At 39.0% G+C, this 21815-nt stretch overlaps 2 protein-coding genes across 28 annotated transcripts in view; both read left to right on the forward strand.

Moving 5' to 3' along the window:
• Positions 1-21815, forward strand: part of shakB (Innexin family member shaking B) — a 202736-nt gene that overhangs the window by 63846 nt on the left and 117075 nt on the right. The gene's annotated exons all lie outside the window — the stretch shown is intronic.
• Positions 4448-5533, forward strand: I-3 (Inhibitor-3). Its single transcript, XM_018014533.2, has 2 exons — positions 4448-4618; positions 4702-5533. Exon 2 carries the CDS (start codon positions 4703-4705, stop codon positions 5213-5215), a length of 513 nt encoding a protein of 170 aa, XP_017870022.1. The 5' UTR covers positions 4448-4618; position 4702; the 3' UTR covers positions 5216-5533.

The raw sequence follows: 21815 nt of genomic DNA on the forward strand, positions 1-21815 counted from the left end.
TGGAAAAGATGGGGTAATATCTCTCTCTCTCTGTCTCTCTTTCTTACTCCTGTTCATGTTGAATACTTTCTATATCATTCTAGCTAAAATCCTGAAACAAGTAACACAATTTTATATAAATATTATTCCGTGAAGTTTTATGATTAAGGGCGCATACTAGGATCGAATTGATGATATTTAGAGTTTTTAAAAATATCAATATGATATTTTCAGTTTTAAAAAATATGAATATGATATTTTTAGATTAAAAAAATATCGATATGATATGATATATTATCGATTTGATATATAACTTTAAAAATATCGACATTAATATTTTTCTGTTTTTTTTTCCCACCATAAATTTATAATCTCCAAAAAAAAAAAAAACCAAAAAAAAAAAACATAAAAAGAAAAAAACAAAAAAAAAAATATATATTAATAATAAAAATAAATCAAGAATAAGAAAAGGTATTTTTTCTTTGCTTGATAAAGGCCGCTTAACTCCAATACTCGGTACTCATAGTCTATTTTTGTTTTTTTTGTTTTGTTTTTTTTTTTTTTTTTTTTTTTTTTCATATGTGACGCCATATTTGATGTGTTAGGCACTTGTTTTTCTTATTTACGGCACAAATTACATTTGGATGTTCCATTTTTAAAGTACTTTTGTACTTTTCGCTTGGTTCACTTTCCACCCAAATATACGATATATATTATCTGAACAATATTCGATATTTGGGCAAAAAAAATATTCTGATATAATGATATTTTGTTGTATTTTCGACAACCCTAGTATATACATATTTTGTATGCAAAGTAAGGCAGTTGACGTAGTTGGTAAACCCTCGATTCGTAACGTCTTTATCGATGCCTTAGTCTATTGAGCCAGTCGCAGTCGGCTTTGTCTTCTATTTGGGGGCCAAAATCAATAAACCCTTTGCTCGCAGCGCGCATGCAAAATCAAAGTATGCGGGAATGAAACATAACGCCCACTATCATTTGCACTGGAATATAAATTTATTTTTGTATTTTATTGGCGCAAGGGCTACAAATGCCATCAAATAGTTTTCCGTTCCAATTTTGGGCAGCACAATGGCAACGGACTGGGCGAACAGGCGAGCAGACATGAAAGGCAATGGGGCGTGGGCGTAGGTACAGGAATGGAGAATGGAGTGAGGAGAGAGCGAGAGAGAGAGAGAGAGATGGGTAGAAATAGCGAACGAGTGTCGAGGAGCGAGTATATATATGCCTTTATCAATTTTATCTGTGAAATATTTCCGAAACATTTGCCATTATATTTGCATTAGTGGCCACAGCTTCCTCCTGCCGTTGGTTAACTATATACGCTCCGTATTATTCGCTGGCGGCACCAGGATCCTCCCACTCGCCACGCCAGTGCGACGCCAATGAAAAGGAAAATGGCCAGTTGCATGAAAAGAAAATGGAAAATGGCAGGCGCAAACCGAGCCAAGCCAAGCCAAGCCAAACCAAACCAAGCCAAGCCAAGCCTACACCAGAACAGAACAGAACAGAAGAGAACTATATACGCTCTCTATGGGTTTTGTTGCTGCCCGACTATTCCCAGGCGGAAACTGCTTATCACACATTTCCACACAGCCACGCAAATTCACACACAAGTGCTGCAAACGAAATACAATACAAAAAATTAAAAAAAAAAAAAAGAAAGGGAGAAGCAAGAACGAAAGGGAGCAGCAACAACAACAGCATCAAGAACAAAAAATAAAGAAGAAATATGTGAAAAAATGAAAGAAAAGAGAGAAAAGTTTTGCTGCCCGCCGTGCAGAGTGCTGCTGCCAGCCCCCTTCCCCCCTCCCTCCCGCTGCCAGCGCCTCCTGCTAAAGTAATAGCGCACAAAGAATGATGCGTAGACATGATTTCCGTGCGGTTGATTTCCCGCACAGCCCATGCTTCCTTCTAATACCTCTCTCTCTCTCTCTCTCTCTTTCCCCCCTTCTCTCACTCCCTTTCTCACTCTCTGTTGCTTGCAGCAAAACTATTTGCTTGGGGATTTAGTTGCTGGTACCTTTTTGTGCGTATACGTAACATCTTATCTACATGTCTTTCACTGGCTAACAGGGAGTCTGCTGGGCCCGGCTGGGCCGAGAGAGACCAGACCAGCCCGCTGCAATTGTCGTCGTCGCCGTCGTCTTCTTCTTCTTCTTCGTCATCAGCGTTTTCAGCATCTAAGCTGGCAGCTGCCTGAAGTAGCATGTAATTCATCTTATTCCCCAAAGACAACTCCGACGACGTCGACGATAAAGACGATGGAACGGGCACGGGCAGGGGCACGGGCACCGCCTCAACCTGAGCCTGCCAAAGCATTCGCTTTCTCGCCTCGGCCCAGCAGACTGTCGCCGTCGTTGTCGTCGTCGTCGTCGCGCTGAGCGTTTCTCCATTGGGACATAAATGGCATTTGGCAGAGCTCAGCCGGTCGCTGGCTGCTGAAGGCACGCGTCTCATTACTTTGAGCCGTTACGTGTCGAGTTCGAGCTCGAGCTCGGGCGGCTGCTCAGTTGCGTTGCCTTTACCCTTCACCATAAAATGCGTAATGAATTTTAGATTTCATTTCGATGGCTGCGTAAAGAAAACACCGAATCTTGTCCGGCAACATAACTCATACAGAGTGAGAGGGAGTGAGAGAGAGAGAGAGAGAGAGAGTTGCACACATAATGTTTCTCTGACGAGCAGCAAAACACGTTACGTTTCTGTTGATGCCCCACAAATAGTTTAAAATGTCATCAAATCTCTATAATGCTCGGGGCAAAAACTGAAATATTAGCCACAAATTTCAGCAATTTACAAATTGCACTTGATTTTTATTCTCCAGCTCCAACTGTTTGTACTCACATTCCCCCGATTCCCCAGAGCCAGCCCAGAAAGTGTTCAGCTCAGGGATTTGCCATGATTGATCGTTTTATCCGTTGGACTTTTCCTGCTCAAAGTCAAGCACATGACGCGAGAGCTGTGTTATGCAATTATTATGAATTCATGTATAAATATCCAATTCTATAAATAGATTGCCATATAATTACAGAAAAGCAGCTTCAGTCGAGTAGGAAATACAACGAACTAAGCAAAGAGCTTATATTCTGATAATTTAAGGCGTTTCATATAAGGACTTTCTGAATCAAAGTTTCATTTATATTTATGTACCATAGAACGAGTCTTTATTATTCGAAAGACGATTTTTGTAAATTTGGGTAGTGGCAAGGATGGTGTTATCTAAAATCCAAAGTGTTCTCATGCTCTGCATGCAATAGATATTCAAGTTACGCTGGAAAAGGTGAAGCTAAACTATCGATATTTATCGATAGTCAGGCAATAGCTTGATGATATAAAATATATATAATAATTATATTATATTTGAAAAAATACAGCCAAATTATCGATATATATCCGATAGTAAGGCAATATGATGATGATATAAAATATATATAATAATAATATTTGAAAAAATACAACCAAACTGTTGATATTTATCGATAGGATGATGATAAAAAATATATATAATACTCATATTTGAAATACTCAAATTATCGATATTTATCGATGGTAAAGCCATAGGATGTTTGAAATAATATATACATACAAATGTATACATGTATATTTATAATCATAGTATATATGTATATACATATACTACATATCTCATATACATACGTATGTACCTCCCCTAATTCACATTCTTTAGTCTGCAGTCTGGCTCTGGCACGCCTCCTTCTGCCTGCTACGTACATTTTGAGTAAACCAATTTACCCCAATGCGTCTGCGATATAAAAGTAATCGAATATTCGAATTGCACTTCAGGTTAGCCTGGGCGCTGTGTGGGTTTACGGTCGGATAACTAGTAGGTGCTGGCCGTTCGCCTCTTGGCCAGACACATCATTTTTCTTGCCGCTAATACCACATAAATGTGAATAAAAACTAAAATAAAAGGCAATAGAAGAAGCCAAACGAATAAGTTTTTTTCTTTTTTTTTTTTTCTTTCATTTTTTTTTTTAAGTGCTTGCACAAAGTTCCTTCACCTCAAGCTGCACAGTCGCCGCTGCGAGCCAGCCGTCCTTATAGTATTTGGAACATTTATTTGCGAGGCGGAAAAAAAATAGCGAATCGAAAGTTGTGGGTGAGTGAAAAGCGAATAAAAAACGAGCGAGAGAGAGAGGGGGAAAAATGGCAAATGGAAAATGGCTCACTCAATAATAAAGTAGAGCTGCAGTTGTAGCAGGAGGCGTGGCACTTTAGATAAACATGGCCCAGCAGTGGCTGGGTGTGACTCCTGCTGCTGCTACCGCTGCTCCTGCTGTTCCTCCTGCTGCTGCTGGCTGCAGCCCAGCGGACGTAAATCGTGCCCAAATTGTTGGCAGCGAAAAGACTGCGCTTAGCCTAGCCTAGCGCCGCTTGGCAACGGCAATGGCAAAGGTCAGCAAACTGTTTGGGAGCCAGCTTTGGCTAGCTGAATATATGTAGTTGGCTTTGCATTGAGACTCACGTTGATTTTTGTTCACCTAAGCTCAAAGCTAATCAAATTTCATCCAAATTACACTTATACATTAGCCTACAAATTTTTTCTTCTCTGAAGCTAGCACAGTCCTAATTCCAAAAAAGTGAACTTTATCAGGTGCGTGAGTGAATATTGCATACACACATACACCCGCACATCCACTGACTAAAAATAAAAAATAAAAAAAACAACTCTTGCAGCATGGAGGAGCAGCCATCGCAACCGATTAGAATTGAGCGAGACAGCTCGGACATCATTGGGAATGGGTTGGAGATTGCATCGGGCTCGTCGGGCCTCACTGGCACTGCCATGGCTGAGGAGCGGCCCAGCGTATCGGGAGTCCATTTGCTGTTGATGTGCTTGGACTCGGACCGCCATGTGACGTTCCAGGAGGGGGTCATCGATAACGAGGGCATGAATCGTCGCAAATCAAAGTGCTGCTGCATTTACCGCAAGCCGCATGCATTTGGCGAGAGCTCCTCGTCCTCGGACGATGAGTGCGAGAACTGCTGCGGCCATCCCGAAGTGCGTCAACGCAATCGTCTAAAGAAGCAGCAGCAGCTCTGCCTGTGCCGCTGTCATCATCAAGGCCGGCCGGCCGGCATTGTGGAGGAGCCAGCTGACCACTCAAGCACTGTCGTCCGAGCCAGGACGGAATCGCCAGCACAGCCGAAGACCCTCATTATGGCCACCTCCAATACTGGCCAGCAATAAGTTTGGCTGACCAATCCCCAGCCAGCACTTCACAACATTTCGACCCACCCATAGAACCAGCCCATCCCCCACCCCAACTGAACCATCCACCCACAGCACTCGCCGGCAGCCGACTGATTCGTTCACTCAATCGATGTCCCAGATTTGGCAGACATCTCATTAGGAGCTGGCGCGGCTTCCGTTCCTTCAGTTACTCAACTGTTTAGTGCCCCATTAATTGTATAGTTTTCTATCAATTGTAAAATTTATGATTTACTACTACTACACTTGACTCTGAGCATGTATAAAATATCGCAAAAGCGACTCGACATCAAACAATCGCCTATCATTTTCATTTCAAGCCAAGTACCATAAAAACACAACCAACTTGGGCGCAAAGCTATCTCAAGTCACATTTCACATAACTTTTGGCATTCGAAAGTTATTCGGACGAGTGTGGGAGGTAAAGATGTTGCGAACTTAGGTCGTATAATTTGTATACTATCTGTAGTTAAATGTAGATTACCATCTGGATAAAAAGGAATTTGAAGATGTGATATTCTTATTTAGATTCCATGTTAGATTGTTTTTTCTATTCCTTAGTTGAAATCTTACCATATCGCATAGTTCTTCGAGTTATATAAATAGTTCTTACTATTCTATTCACTTACACAAATTAAGAGACGAACTATGATAAATATATTACGAGATTCTGGTCCTCGACATCTTGATGTATAGAGCTTTCTTTATCTTGGAAATCTTTTCCTGAATGTTTGAATGTTGATTTGCCGTATTATATATAAAATATATTCCTAACCTTTGTGCTTGTTCGCCCTTTCTTATACTTATATTGTATATATTACCATAGAAATGGTCATCTCGTACAGAAATTTCCTTATATAGTCTTTCGTTTGCTTCAAATGTCACATATTTTTTTTTTGTTATAGACATTTGAACTAGAAAATCTATATCTTTTCTCTTATCAAGTTTTTGCTTCTTATTACAGTTAGTATACGATTTTCTGAAGATATTTCATTCACATTTCACATTCCTTATTTGTTTCCTTCCTCTTGTATCATAGAAACTTGACAGTTCTTTCACGGAATATTTTATCTGATACAGCTGTTATCCTTTATTATCTTATCTAGTATTTTCTCTGTCTGAAAGTTTTCTTTGAGATAGTTCTTTATCCATATATCTCTATATCTATACATCTAAATATCTATATATCTGTATATCTATATATCTATATATCTATGTATCTATATATCTATATATCTATATATCTATATATCTATATATCTATATATCTATATCTCTATATATCTATATATCTACATATCTATACATCTATATTTCTATACATCTTTATATCTATATATATTATGTAGAAATCTTAACCCTCGCAACTCTTGCCAAAGCGCGTTACTCTAGCCGTATTCGTGCAGATTCCTGCCAGTCTAGGCCAAGATTTGTTGCCAAATCTCGTAATTGATATTTGTTTTGAACATTTGGAAAAGCATGCAATGGCTTTAGCCTTTCGGCCAGATACCAGCCCGCCTGGCCTTAGCAAGCTCAACCGCAGAAAAAAAAGAGAATCTGGGCCGCAGCGTGGTAGCCACAGCTCACAGCTGGTACATGGCTGCCATTAGTCATCGCCATGCCACGCCCACTGTCCACGCGCCCTCTATTGATTGATTATGCGAACTGTCTGCGTGAACTTGTAAATAGATTAATGAACTGTTGCCCAGTTGCACTGCCAAACAGCGAAGCCACTGAGCCTGGGCTATCCTGCTCCCAGCTCCTGCTCTCAGCTCCTGCTCCCAGCTCCTGCTCTCAGCTTTGCTCCCTGCCCTCTGCTCTCTTCTGTCTGCTGCAGTTGTTGGCTGTGCGATTTCTTGAGAGGGTCGCGGTCTGCCCAGAGCTGTGCGAATTTTTTTGGAACGACTTCCAGTTGCCACGAGTCGCCGAAGGAGGCGGCCAAGCCGATTCAAATTATGCAATCGTGTGGATGCATAGAGCAGCATATCAGCGCATTGCATGCACCGTGGCACCGATTCCACTCACAGTCTCACAAAATATATAGAATAGAGAAAAGCCAACAGCAGCAACAGCAACAACAACAACAACAACAACAAATGGAATGAAATACATTTGCTTGTTCCGCGCGCCGCTTTTCCCATTTGTCTGCCTCGTTTTTTTTTTCGCTTTTTTTTTTTTTTTGGCAAACTTTGAACCCTTTGCCACTCCATCGTCTGTGTGTGTGTGTGTGTGTGTGTATGTGCCATTAAGCCACATTTTAATATGTGTTGGTGTGCTGTGTGCCGTTAGTCGTTTTTATGAGGTCTCTTGGCGCTTGATTCCGCGGCCCAAATGCTGCCAACCGCATTTGAAGTGGCTGCTGGAAATGAAACACGCTACAGCAAACAGTTGCCATAGTTTGCATAACTCAAAAACCAACACACACACACACACACACAACTCTCTCTCTCTCTATACGTATGTGTGTGTGTGTGTTTTCCTTTTGCAGATATATGAAGACATGACTAGCCGCCCGCACAATATATAGACATATATACACACATACACACATACATACCTACACACACACACATACACATACATACACACGTACATATATACATACACGTATATATAGGCTACATGGGGACATAGCGGATATTTTAACTTGGTCAATGGGTCGTCCGCTCGGAATTCGGAATTCGGCATACGGCATACGGCATACGGCATACGGCATACGGCATACGGCGTATGGCATACGGCATACGGAATATGGAATTCAGGGTTCGGTTTTGTTGGTTTCGTGCTGCTTAATCGAGTCAAACGCTTGGGACTCCTATGCGAGTTTCTGAGCCACACACACACACACGCACATACACACTGACAGTCACACGCACACACGCAGAAATTCTCACGATTCACAAGTTAATACAAATATATTAGATCTATGCGCAGTTGCCCGGCTCTGCACGGTTTCCGTTTTGATACTACTAAATCAAAAATGCTTCAATGCATATATCATATGGTACTAGAAGAAATACTAAGTAGTAAAAAGTCCCTTTGCATATGTCAAGAGGTTTGGGGAGCTCTACTTCACCAATTCTGTTGCTCAGCTACCAAAGTTGTCTTTCAACTTTGGTTGCATGACCTAATCTTTGCATTCTCCGGTTTTCTCCAGATCTAACAGTATACAAAAGGCACTTAAAAAACAAAGTAATTTTATCGATTTTTATCGATAAAAAAGAAAGGAGATGAGTTACTGGAAAAATATAATAAGCTCGTACTGCTTAGGTATTCACTAATATATATGAAAATACTCAAGTCTCTAACATTTCTGGCTTACGAGATCTCTGCGTTCAAACGGGCGAATGGATGAGCAAGCACAGATATGTATGATCAAGAATATATCTATATATAGCTTGTGGCTGTCTATAAAAAACATTTTCACAAAAACATTATGCTCTGATCCCCCAGTTTCAAGGGTTTCAGGATCTAAAAATATAAATATAAACTTCAAAATATTAAAAAAAAAAAAATTAAAATAAATAGAAAACACGAAATTTAGTCTTCAGCATAATCAGATAATCCAATCAAATCAATTTATCACTTCATATAATTTTTAGGCCAATTTATTGGCTTAGCTCTTTAGATTTCATTAATATTATTTAATATCAATTTAAAGCTTTTTCAAAATTTCAAAATTCTTTTTTGATTGCAAACGAATTTTAACACTCAGCCTCAACAATTTTCGTAAATTTTTTTTTTGTTGTCGCTTGATTTTCGGCTCAGTGTAGTACAAGCAATTTGATCAACTTTTATTATGCAGCCCACTCTGCAAAAAGGGAATGTCCCTGCTATCCAGACCAACAACAACAAAAACAACAACAGTAAAAGGCTCGGCTTGGTCAGGCTCAGCTGTCAATGTAAATGTTTTCAGTTTTTTTTTTGTTTTTGTTTTTTTTTTTTTTTTTTTTTTGTTACCATTTTACTGGCTCGCATTGATGAGGTTGAGCATTTTTGTTGGGGATGCTTGGCTATAGGCGCGCCTCCGTCCCCTCATCCCCGTCCATCCCTGCGCCCACATTTGATGGGTTTTAAAATGCGCCCCCCATAAATAACGGTAATGACAGATCCTGACATCGCAGTCCTCGTCTTTGGCTCGTATAGTCGACAACAACAACAACAACAACAACAGAAAACGAAAACAAAGCGAATGCGAAATCGCAATCACTGGCAAGCCAAGCTGTGACCGACCAGTGGCAACGCCCCCCACCTTCCTCCTCCCGCCTCCCGCCTCCTGCTGCCTGCTCCTGCGACGCCTTAGACAAGCGACAAGCGCGCCTTGCACAACCGAGACGCTTGTAGGCCATGAATAAGTCGATTACTAAAACAAACTGACAGCCAAGCAGACAGAGAGAGAGAGAGAGAGAGAGAGAGGGAGAGAGAGTGATGTGGAGCGGTAGACAGAGGGAGAGAGGGAGAAAGAGGGACAGAAACCCGCAAAACGCACTGAGCTAGGCCAGCAAACGAAATGGAAACATCTCACGCATCAGGCTGAGTGCTCAGCTGTGCCACGCCCCCACAGCCCACAGTTATGGGTCTGCCTTCAAGCTGACAGCATTTGCTTTTTTTTAAACACCATTTGTATTAAAATGACGTGCACGCTCGCTCTCGCTCTCTTTCACTCTCCCTCTCTTCCCCTCTCTCTCTCTCTGTGTGTATTGCACTCCTTTTTGTAAATCATTTAAAAAGCAATTACATAAGTGGAAATTAAAATGAAATTATTCATGTTACCACATTTCCTTCTACAAGGCTCACAACACGCACATGTAAACAGTGCAGCAATACCTTCTCTCTCCCTCTCTTTCCCCCTTCCCCTCCCTCTCTCACGCTTTCTATGCCTTTCTGCCTTTGCATTTGTGTAATTTTTGCGGTTTTCCTCATTATTCGAGAACACACAGACTACCAGAACAGCAGAGCGCCCTTGCCCCTCCCCCCGTCTGCTGAGGGACGACCCCATTTGTGCTCCATTGGCAGCGGTACCTTGTTTTGACCCTGTTTAGACCCAGAGCTTTTAATTGTGGTTCATTTTGCCTTCGCTTAGCCATTGGCCTTTTCTCATTCACTTCCTCTCTTTCCCTCCCTCTCTCTCTCTCTCTTTTATTCTTTCTTGTTGCTGTTGCAGTTTGGTTCCCTTTTGTCCGTCTGTCAATGACAATGTTTCTGTCATTTGACCACAATATTTAGCATTATTTTAATTGTTTTTTCACAACCTCCGACTCAATGGGCATTATGCTAAAATAGGTGTCGTTGCCTGTCTCGCTCTCCGTCGTACCACTCTGTCTGTCTCTCTCCCTCTCTCTCTCTCTCAGCCACTTTGTTTACCACATCGAAGCAAACACCGTAAACAAGCTCCATTGACAGTTTTCATTTCTTTCTCCATGCTGAGCTGGAGCCTGGGCATAATATCTTTCATTAGTATACCCTATTGAAAATGGAAAGTTATGGTTGAGTGGTCTTAATTGATGTGTATATAGGAGACAGAAGGAGGCGTGTCTGATATCTCGTGAGTTGATTTAATCGTCAATTCTCCCGTCCGTCTATCTCAGAGCTTGAGTCGAGCTAGAGACTGGAAATTGTATAGTTCCCGTTATCAACCTTAACCTAATAAATTATATATCATACATCTTTAAAGCTAGAGTCTACAAATTTTGCATTTATTTCTTTGAGTATTTTATACAATATGATTTTTCTTATATTTTGAATACGGGTCTAATGTCGGATCATATCCAATTTCAATTGCAATTTCAGTCTGTTTGAGAAAGAGTTTTGAAATTTATTAAAAGGCCACATTTATGTTTGGAATACATAGATCATATGCTGAAAATTTCATTGCTATCCATTAAGTAACACAGAAGTTAATAAGTTAAGTGTTTGGTCAGTTGTGAAAAGCCTTGGCAAGCAGTGCCAAACGTACGAGTTTGTCCTATACATGTACACTCATACACACACACATTCAAATTTATTGAGGGCCATTCTAAGAATTACGATTGCCATTGCCAGTGGGTTGAAATTATCAGATAACTATGACTATTTTCTACTGCTGAGATTCGCGATTTGGGTTTACTTGAATCTCGCGTAGTGCAGAGGCGGTGTTGGTGTAAATGATGCGTGCTGTCGGATATTTTTGTCGTTTATTTTTATTAATTTTTGTTGTATTTATTTATTTGTTTTATAAAACTGAATTAAACATTCTGTTATACTAGCTTTGAAGTATATTAAAAAACTCAGATCGAAGGGGGTCCTGTAGTTCTTACTAGTTATCAATTCAGTATATTTTCCATTAGATTGCACTTGATCTGAAATCGATAATGCCCGTTCTCTCCGTCTCTTCTCTCTCTCCCTCTCGCCTTCTGCTTCTCTGTAGAACTTGAAGTTCAAGTTGATTACACAAAAGTCTCGAATATTTTGCTTGCCTTTTTACACTATAGTTTATATATGTATATACAGTAGAATCCGGTTATAACGACTCCGCTCAAAGCGTCTAACCGGTTATGTCGACGAAAATTCGATGTCTTGGTTGGTCCCCATACAAAAATATATGAAAGAGCCTCTGCTTAGTACGTCTTCACTTTTAACGACAATCCGCTTATGCCGACGATTTTTTTCATATTTTTGAGTCAATCACCGGTTATTACGACGTGATAACAAAAAATCCCGAAATAATGACAACAAATTTCAGCATAAAAAGACTCTGTTAGTAATGTATACATGTATGTATTGATCAGGGATCAGTACCCTTGCTTGTGTGCGTAGCAACGCCACAAATGCTACTAAGACAGAGAGAGGGAGAGAGACAAAGTACAATGCCGACGTCACAAAAATGTTTCAAAACCATGTTATTGAAATAAGTTTATAAAAAATGGTTGCTTTGATTAAAAGTTTAAATTGTTTTATAGTAAAAGCTATTACGAACATGGCAACCGTAAAAAAAAATGAAAAAAAAAAAAAAATATTGTTTACTCTTTCTGGTTAAAGCGTCCTCCGGGTATAGCGACGTAAAATCGACGGTCCCTTGAGTGTCGCTATAACCGGATTCTACTGTATATATATATATATATAGTCCTGGTAGTTCCTGCATCTGACTTGTGCTGAAACAACCCTTATTATATGTCCTATAATGTTGTATAATATATTGTAATTGTTATATGGTAATCACAGCTCCCATATTTCCTCTAACTGCTTTATATTTTTTTGAAGTTATCTACCTAATTATGGGCGCTGCTTGTATGGGAGCAGCAACTGCTTTAATGGGCACATAAATAAATGTCAAAAGTGTGTGTGGGGCTTTTCTTTGGATCCCCCTCCACCGTTCGCCCACTTGTTCAATATAATTGTTTTTTATTTGTTATAAATTTTGCAGCATTTTCGGCTTATTTCATTGTTGAAGATGGGGTCTGTCAATTGCCGATTGTTGTTGTTGTTGTTGGAGTAGCTGTTGCAGGCACAGAGGAGCCACACACACATACACACACACACACGCACACATGTAGACCAGGCAATAATATTTGTCACCCCTAAGAGTATGTACTGCAAAATTATTGACATCAAAATTACAAGCATTGTATACATGTGTGTGCGTGAGTGTGTGTGTGTTTGCTGGTGTCTTTCCGTATGTGTGTGTGTGTGTCTGTCGTGTGCTTATGGCTTTGTTTGCGACGTGCCCTGCTTTGCTTTAATGCCACAACTGCCGCACAATCAGTTACAGTCTCAGCTGTCAATAGATTGTTGACATTTTTCTTTATATTTTCATATCTCATATACGCACACACACACACACACATACATCTGGGCCCACTCTGCCTGTGTGTGTGGGTGTGTGTGTTGCCCACTTTTTGTGTTTACTGCTAAAATCTGCCAATTTACTCGTTTACGTTTAGGCTTTATGCCCAGAAAGGGAGCTCGTCTCCTTTCTGCTCACTGCTGCTGTTGTTGTTGTTGTTGTTGTTGTTGGTGCTGGCATTGCCTTGCAGAGCTCTGCTGGCAGGACCATCATATGTATATACATATATATGTTTGTATATACATATATCGTGACTGTGGGCCCTTCGTGTGGGAAATTAATATCTGTGTCATTTCTTTTTTCTCATTTTGCTCAGTTTTTCCTCTTCGTTTTTTTTTTTTTTTTTTTTTTTTTTTTTTTTTGGGTTAATAAGGCTAAATTGAGAGAATGTGCGACGCACTTAATTATCATCATATTTATTGTCTTTATTTATGACTGGGGCAGAGAGAGAGTGAGAGAGAAGGAGTGGGTGGTGGGTGGTGGGGTGAGTGGGAGCGTGACTTAGAGCCTCTGATGTGTGGCATAAAGCGAGCAATTTCTGTTTAGCTTTTTATATTTGCACTCTCCCTGTCACTCTCACTCTCCTCCTATCACGCTCTGTCCCTGTCTCTCTCTCTCTCTCTCGCACATCTATGCATGTATATGTTAGGGTCACATTATTTGCAATCATTATTTATGATATCTTTGTATACAATTTTTATACGAGACGAGAGAAAAAGAATCTGATATAATTGAATCGACAGCAGCAGCAGCGAAGAGATTTTGGTATATTTTTATATATACTTACATGCATATATTAATATATATTTTATACCAAACTCTTAGTATATATAGCATGTTGAGCTACCAAGATGTTTTGTTTAGCTTTAAATGAATTTATGTTCACTTTAGTCTTCATTCACAAAAGCGCTACCATGTATGTATGTATGTTTGCATATATGTATGTACATTCATGTACTCTAAAAAAGAACGAACACCAACTGAGTAAGACGATGCAAGAGAGAGAGAGAGAGAGAGAGAGAGAGAGAGAGAGAGAGAGAGAGAGAGAGAGAGAGAGCGAACAGGCATGTATTATCATTAGAGAGCAAAGCTCGCAAATAACTGTTAACCGTTTCATCCTTACGCTCTGATCGCGAAAATTATACTCTCTCGCTCTGGCTCAAAGCAGAAGACTTCGGTTCTTTTCGTCTTTGCTTTGTGTTGAGCGCATTGAGTGGAACTATTCGTGTGACGAACTTCGTTTGGGTAGCGACACGATTGACGTTCGCATAACGAGGCTCAGTGAATGAGCAAATACAACAATAACTCAAAGACACAATGCAATCACAGGCACACATGCATACACACTCATTACACGTACGCAACTGCTATGTTTAGCCTGCCTTTGCACGCATACCAATGCATACACACAATGAGCTTTTGCTGCACTCCACTCAACCAGAGCGAAACAGATAAATAACGAAGCACGATTTCTAGCCGATCGCTAACGAACTCATTGAAGAGCCGATGCAATCGGCTACTCTCTGAGTATTTTCTTAGAGTGTGAGTGTAAGCTGCTTGCTCGCTAAGAGACTCAGACAATCACTCAATCGAGACAGCCATCAAGAGATACTCAATTGCAAATTAGCTCTATTTGCTTTTACAGATTATAATTCTTTCAATTATTGATTTAACTTCAGTTTTAATAAAATTAAGCTTAAGTAAGCTTTAGCTGAAAACAAATCCATTCAAATTCTAGAGTAGATTCTATAACTGCTCAAGCATTTCGTTTCTTAGTTGTCCCTTTCAGCTATGCTCTTACTTTCTTATGCTTTCCATAAAGATTTCTCAGTGCACTGCAAACAAATTTTATTTACTATTAATATGCATACAAAAACGGGTTTCCCTTTAGTTAGCTGCATTTAGTCATAGCAAAAGTTTGTTCAGTTACCTGAGTTCATTAACAAATTAAGTTTCTTTTTGTGGGCTGCTTTGGGAAATTCGTCTCTGGCAGACAAATGCGCTGAATGATTTTTGGTTGTCTAATCTAATCGAATGACTCGCACAACTGTCTGGCCCATGACAAACAAATCGACTTGGCTTCAGTCTACCTTTATTTTCTTTGGCCCGTCTCCGCTCTGCTCTCAATTCCTGCTGCCACTCCGCCTCCACGCCCTCGTCCGCCCACAATGATTTAAGTGTAACTTTTTTTTATTTCAATTTAATCGCTTGCCAACATGGCTGGGAATCAATTAATTTCCCCTTTTATGCGGCCGGCTGCGTTGCCCACAAAAATCGTAGCAACTTTTCATAGCCATGGCTGGCAAATTTGGTTCTCTCTGCTTCTTGGGGCCAAATAATGGCTAGCCCAACTTTCTTGCAGCGAACAACTTTGAGGTTTATGGCAATGCCAGAAACTCAGAGTTCAACTTTCTGTGTGCCTAGTTAAGGCTGAAATTTCGAAATTGAAATCAAAATTAATCGAAAGAATTTGTGCTTTTTGGTGGGCAATTGATTGACTAAGTGAGTGATTGACCGATTGATGGTTGATTGTTTCCAAGTCTGAGTAATTGATGGCTGAGTGAGCTAGTAAATGGATGATTGAATGGCAAAAGACTTTGTGCTTCTTGGTGGGCAATTGATTGACTAAGTGAATGATTGACTGACTGATGGTTGACTGTTTCCAAGTCTAAATGATTGATAGCTGAGTGAGTGAGGAAATGGCTGATTGAATGGCAAAAGACTTTGTGCTTCTTGGCGGGCAATTGATTGAATGAATAATTGGCTGACTGATTGATGTTTGATTGATTTAAATCTGAGTAATTGATGGCTGAGTGCGGAAGTAAATGATTAATTGATTGAATGACGAAAGAATTTGTGCATTTAAGTGATGATTGATTGAATGATTGAGAGTCGATTGATGGTTGGCTAATTCTGAGTTTTAGTGACTGACTAAATAAATCGAAGTGGTTGAGTGTGTAAATGACTAACTGATTGACTGACTGATGTTGCTTGCCTATGGAAAATATATGAGAGAGAGAGAGAGAGAGAGAGATAGATAGATTTCTCGATCATCTCTTAGATTGACGTAGATCCTAGGCGGGATCGGTTGCAGAAAAGCAGAAAGAGACTGTGTGTGTGTGTGTGAGAGAGAGAGGGACAGAGATAGAGTGAGAGCGAGAGATCATGTAATCTCCACTGAACTCACTCACAACATCCCTTGGGGCTCTCATAGATGTTTGCCTATGGCGGATCGCTTGCACAAGTAAAAGTCAAATAAAATCTGTGCCGCGCTCTGCCCACAGAATTATGCCGAGTCAGAGACATGTTTTGGTGTTTTAACAGCTTTAAAACAATGACAGCAACAAGCAACAACAAACGCAATGCGAACTTTTTCTGTTTTCGGTCTCTTTTGTTGTTGTCGTTGTTGTTGTTCAGGTGCCCAGGTGCACAAATGCCAAGCAGCAGGTAGAAAAAACGCAAAAAAAAAGAAAAAGAAATAAAAATAAAATAAAAAGCTGGAACTGTAACAGCAGGAGCAGCAGCAGGAGCAACAGCAGGAGTAGCGCACAAAATTTACATAAAAAAAAATTTGTCAGGAGTTGAAACGCGGCAGGTGACACGTGTCGACATAAGTAAAGTAAATACATTATACACACACACACACACACACACGCACATACTCCATTTATATTTATGTATGTGTGCTGCGGACATCAGACAGCCACTGGGCATAAAAGTCTTAAGAAAATGTTTGCTTCAAATTGTCGTTCAAGGGTCGACGCAGGCGACGCGTCTAAGACCCGCTGCCAGGTAAATAAATGTATGCATCATCATGTCTGGATTAACTTGGCCAAAGTGCAGAATGCAACAACAACAACAACAACAACAGCGACATGAGTGCAGCGAACAGCTGATGGCGCGAATGTGAGCAGCTAAGGCGAGAAGCAATGAAAATTCCAGCATGAAACCTTAAGACGCCAGAGAATGTGACCAAAGCCAAGCACATGCAAATATGCTGAAATCTGCAGAAAAATCAAGAAGAGGAAGAAGGAGATAATTTTGTAGAGAATTACATAGATGAAGTAGTGCGAGCAGAGGTAGATAGATATGGCTATAGATGTCATATATCAATAATATATCTAAATAAATATTATACATTTATAATAATATTGAATAATGAAATACAAAATATAAAATATAATATCATATATATACAACATATCCCAATATATATAAATATATTATAATATAACATTATAATTTATAATACATTTAATAATAATAATAAAAATAATAATAGTATAATTTAATATAATATTAAAGAAATAATAATAATAAGAAAATATATAAAAATATAAATGAATAAAAATAATAACTAATATAATATAATATAGAGATGTATACGCATAAAAAATACATCCCAACTTTGGGTGCAATTTTGTGTGGTTATAAGGAAATGTGGAGAAAGATCTTTAACTGAAAATGCAACTCTCATGGGGAAAATTCTCATATAAAGCAGGGGCGGATGAAAATATAAGCAGAATATGCAATTAACGAAGTATAAGACAGATTATAAGTTTTAAAGAGGTCCAAAATTGAATCTGGCCTTGAACTAAAGGAAATTCGTGAGATTTCGATTTCAAAGAATTCCTATACCATAATAACTGATTTTGAGTAGTTAATGTAACTAACTAAAAAATCATATAAAAAACACTTGAAGTAAAATTCGACTCAAAAGCAATTAATATGTGTTCAGACATATATATTTATATTATATTATATAGTCAAAAACATTAATATAATAAAAACGAAAAAATTTTACTATGAACTGTTTTCCATTTTTGCCAAAACAAAATTGTTTCAAATTTATTTCTCTTGCATGTGAAATGCAATTTCTTTATGGCAAATGATTTAAAAAAATTTTCAAGCAACAAAATTTGTGAACTCTATGAAATGTAGGAAAAATTCAGTTTGGCTTGATGTGGCTAAATTTGATTTATTCTAATCAATTCGCAAGCTGACCGCAAGGGAAGCTAAAAACAAATTTTCTCTAAATAGAATATAAAAATATGAGCAACATGCGAGGGTATAAAAAAGTGAAGTCTCTTAATTAAACTTTTTTCATTTTAACTTTGACTTTTGCATCTCTATATAGCTGGCAAACATGAAAACTTCACGCAAAAACACTTCTTAGAGCAATATATATATATATGTATATATATTTATAAATAATAACAAATAATAAAAGCAATATACATATTTAAATACATCGTTAAATCAAGCACCGCATATGCATACGAATATCTTTGAGTGTGTGAGAATTTGCTTTGGCTTGTAGTAAAAAATAATAAAAATAAAAAAGAAAGCGTAGCATACTTTTTAGCGCAATTGCCCAGAGACGGTAGGCACAACGATTTATAAGGCTTTATTAAAAGTGGGCCACATAAAACAGTCAGTGGGATCATAAAATATATGGTTTTCTTGTGCGCATTACGTATTCCGTTCATGAAATGCGCAAAGTTCTATGAGGGCAACGCCACTTCGGCGTGTCGAAAGCCAATTTTTTATGCCCATTCTATGCGTGTGTGTGTGTGTGTGTTAGTGTGTTGCTGCATGCTGACATGCTGACGGAAACATGCAGTGTACGTGCAGAAGCAGCAGCAGTAGAAGCAGCAGCAACAGTAGCAGCAACAACAACAACAAAAACAACAACCACAATGCAAAAGGCATTTAAAATCATTCAGAGTCGCGTCGCTGCGTTGTCCTTGCCGTTATTTGACAGACATTGCTGCAAAGACTTAAGGAAAGTTTACAGCCCCAGACATTTGTTGTGGGCTTATAAATTGTCTGTGCGTGGGCCAAGGTATCTGCTCTGTGTAGTGTCTGCCTCGCACGTATGTATGTATGTGTATGTGTGTGTGTGTGTGTGTGTGTGTGTGTGTGAATGTGCTTTCAGTGTGCCAAAGACAGCGTCGTGACGTCGCACTTTGTTGTTCTCGTTCCTGGTGGCGTCGCGTCGATTGCTGCAGTGTCAGCGCCTCACAATGCACGACAACAGCAACAGCAACGATGACGACAAGAGCAACAGCAACAGCAGCAGCAGCAGCGAGAACATAAAACAGAGAACACGGAACACGAAACACGAAACACGTTAAGCGCATTGCCATTTGTGCCACATCATGAAGAATGCCAAGGACCCGTGGAGCAGCGTGTGAAGAATTGCCCCGGGGCAAAGCAAGGGCAACGGGCAACGGGCAACGGGCAACGTTGTGCCGACAAGCCGGCAAAGGGCTGTGGCTATAGCTATAGCGGGGGGGCTGGGCTCTATAGCGGGGGGGAGGGGCTCTGTGGGCTGTGGCGCTGCCTGCATGGGAATGTCTAAAGCTGCTGGCACAATGCAGACAGCTGGCAATGTTGTTCGATATTGTAAATATGCTTTGTGAAATCGCCGATGGCTTAAGATGGATTTTTTATTTATACATTTTTTTTTTTTTCATTTTTACTTTATATATTTTTTTGCTTCATCTTCTGCTTGGCTTGAATGGCGGCGACGTCAAGGGATGATGGGAATTTCAATTGATTAGTCGATAAGGTTGATTGATGTGTGGAACTTTAATGGGATGTCAACGGGCACATACACACACAGACACACACTCACACTAATGCACTGTCAACTGCAACTATCAATTCCATTTCAGCATTCAGTCAAAGTACTTGAGCGCTAAATGACAATTTAATTATGAAGAGGAACAATCTGCTCTCTATTCTAATTATACAATTTATAAAATATTAAATTATTATTATTATTATTACTATTATTTTACATATCTTTTTTTACTAGCATTAGACTGAATACGAGTTAGATTAAATCATATAAATTGTTGTAATTAATATGTAAATAACAAAAGTTTATAAATTACAGTCGATAAGTTGTACCCCGTTAAAGCGAAAATTGCGATAAATTTAAAAACATTCTATCTCCTTGAACAAAATTTGTTCTCGATAATTCTCGATAATTTTAATCTCTGTGTATATCGAAAAAAAAGTACTCCCTTGCCATTTCGGGGCTCGACTGTATATAAAAAATATATATATATTTATATAATATATTTAAATATTAATACTACCGCAAAGATAAATATAAAATATTTTAAATAGTAATAATTATATAAATTTGAAAAATATATTTTAGCTGTATATTATATTCTTCGTTTATTAGATATGTTGGCTATATTATCTTTTGAGTATATATTCCAACTGCAACTGATACGAAAATAAAATTCGAGTACAGTAAAACGCTGAAGGGAGCGTCGTTATACCCGTAAGACGATAAACCGTATAAGTTTGCTGATATAAGTTTGTCTGAGGATCAGAATTTAGTTTATACTGTATTTATATGTATATTAAAAATATATATATTTGTAATACATTTTCCTTTGATTATTTTGCTTGTGATTTAATGAATCCTTCACTTTTGTCAATCAGAAATCTAAGGTCACAATTCACTTAGCAACTTAGCTCTTAACTGTAGCTGCATCCCCTACAGCACTCCTTTCTCACCGAAGCAAACTTTATAAAGTTAAGCCTAAGCACATTGCGTATACGAGGCGTGTCTGGCAATTGAGCTGCAAATTAAAGAGAGAAACCTGGGAAGGCGCTAGCTTTAATTGTGTGTGTGTGTGTGTGTGTGTGAGTGTGTGTGTATTTGGCATCACACACAAATTAACTATTCGCGATTGTTTTGCACGTCATCTTCTGTCTCGTAATTGCCATTGTCATTTACCCCAGCTATGGCGGCTAGCTAAGACAATGCAGCTACAGCCATTATCTTGGCTATGCAATATATGCGTGTGTGTGTTGACTGGAAGTTGCTTGTTTTATGCCAGCCATTTAACAAGTTTATTGCTCTATCCTGCAGCTGAGAGTTGCGTATTTGCCATCGGCTGCTGCCGCTGACATTGGTGTGAGTGCAAATGAGTAAACTTCAGCTTAAGTGGACTGTAAATTGTTTCAATTAACAGCCGGATCGTAAACAACAGTCGCAACATGCGCTCCTTTTCCCACTTCCAGCACCAGAGATAGAGAGAGAGAGAGAGAGAGAGAGAGAAAGAGACAGACTGAGACAGACTGAGATAAGCTGATGTTTGTATAGAGGTATTTGCCAGGGATTATGAGTTAACTTTGATATCAAATTCACAAATTGCCATTCATGCGAGCTAAGACTCAACTCAAAGATTCATTTCACAATATTACCATGTGTCGAGACTGACAAGAGGCACTTTTGAAAGCAATTAAGACAAATACTAATTGCTTACTTAAGCCCCGATATACTTACCTAAATACACACGCATACACACACAGGCATACACAATTTGAATGCCTGTAGTATGTGATTGAGTGGGTCTGTTGATGTAAGAGCAAAGGCTGAGTTGAATGTGTCAAGAATGACAGCTTCAAGTAACGTGTAGAGTAGATTAGGCTGACTGAATGAATTAGAAAAATTAGAGCAGAAAAGTTACACAAATATATGCACATATATAATTCACTCACTTCTGTTTGATTAACTGTGGAAGACAGCCTTATTCAAAAGCTGAGAGAAACTTAAGAAAAATAAATAAGATTTACTTTGAGAATGAAAACTTGATAGACTCTATAAAAAAATGTCAGCTGTAGCTTGAGTCTAGCATTCCTAATATACCAGGCTCAACTTTGGAGTTGGCCAGTGTTTCATTTTTCTCGAATCGATAATAATCGATAGATCTATAGCTTATAGTT

This window comes from Drosophila arizonae, chromosome X (assembly GCF_054131065.1).
Source record: "Drosophila arizonae isolate 15081-1271.41 chromosome X, UAZ_ARI_1.0, whole genome shotgun sequence".
Classification (NCBI taxonomy): Eukaryota; Metazoa; Arthropoda; class Insecta; order Diptera; family Drosophilidae; genus Drosophila; species Drosophila arizonae.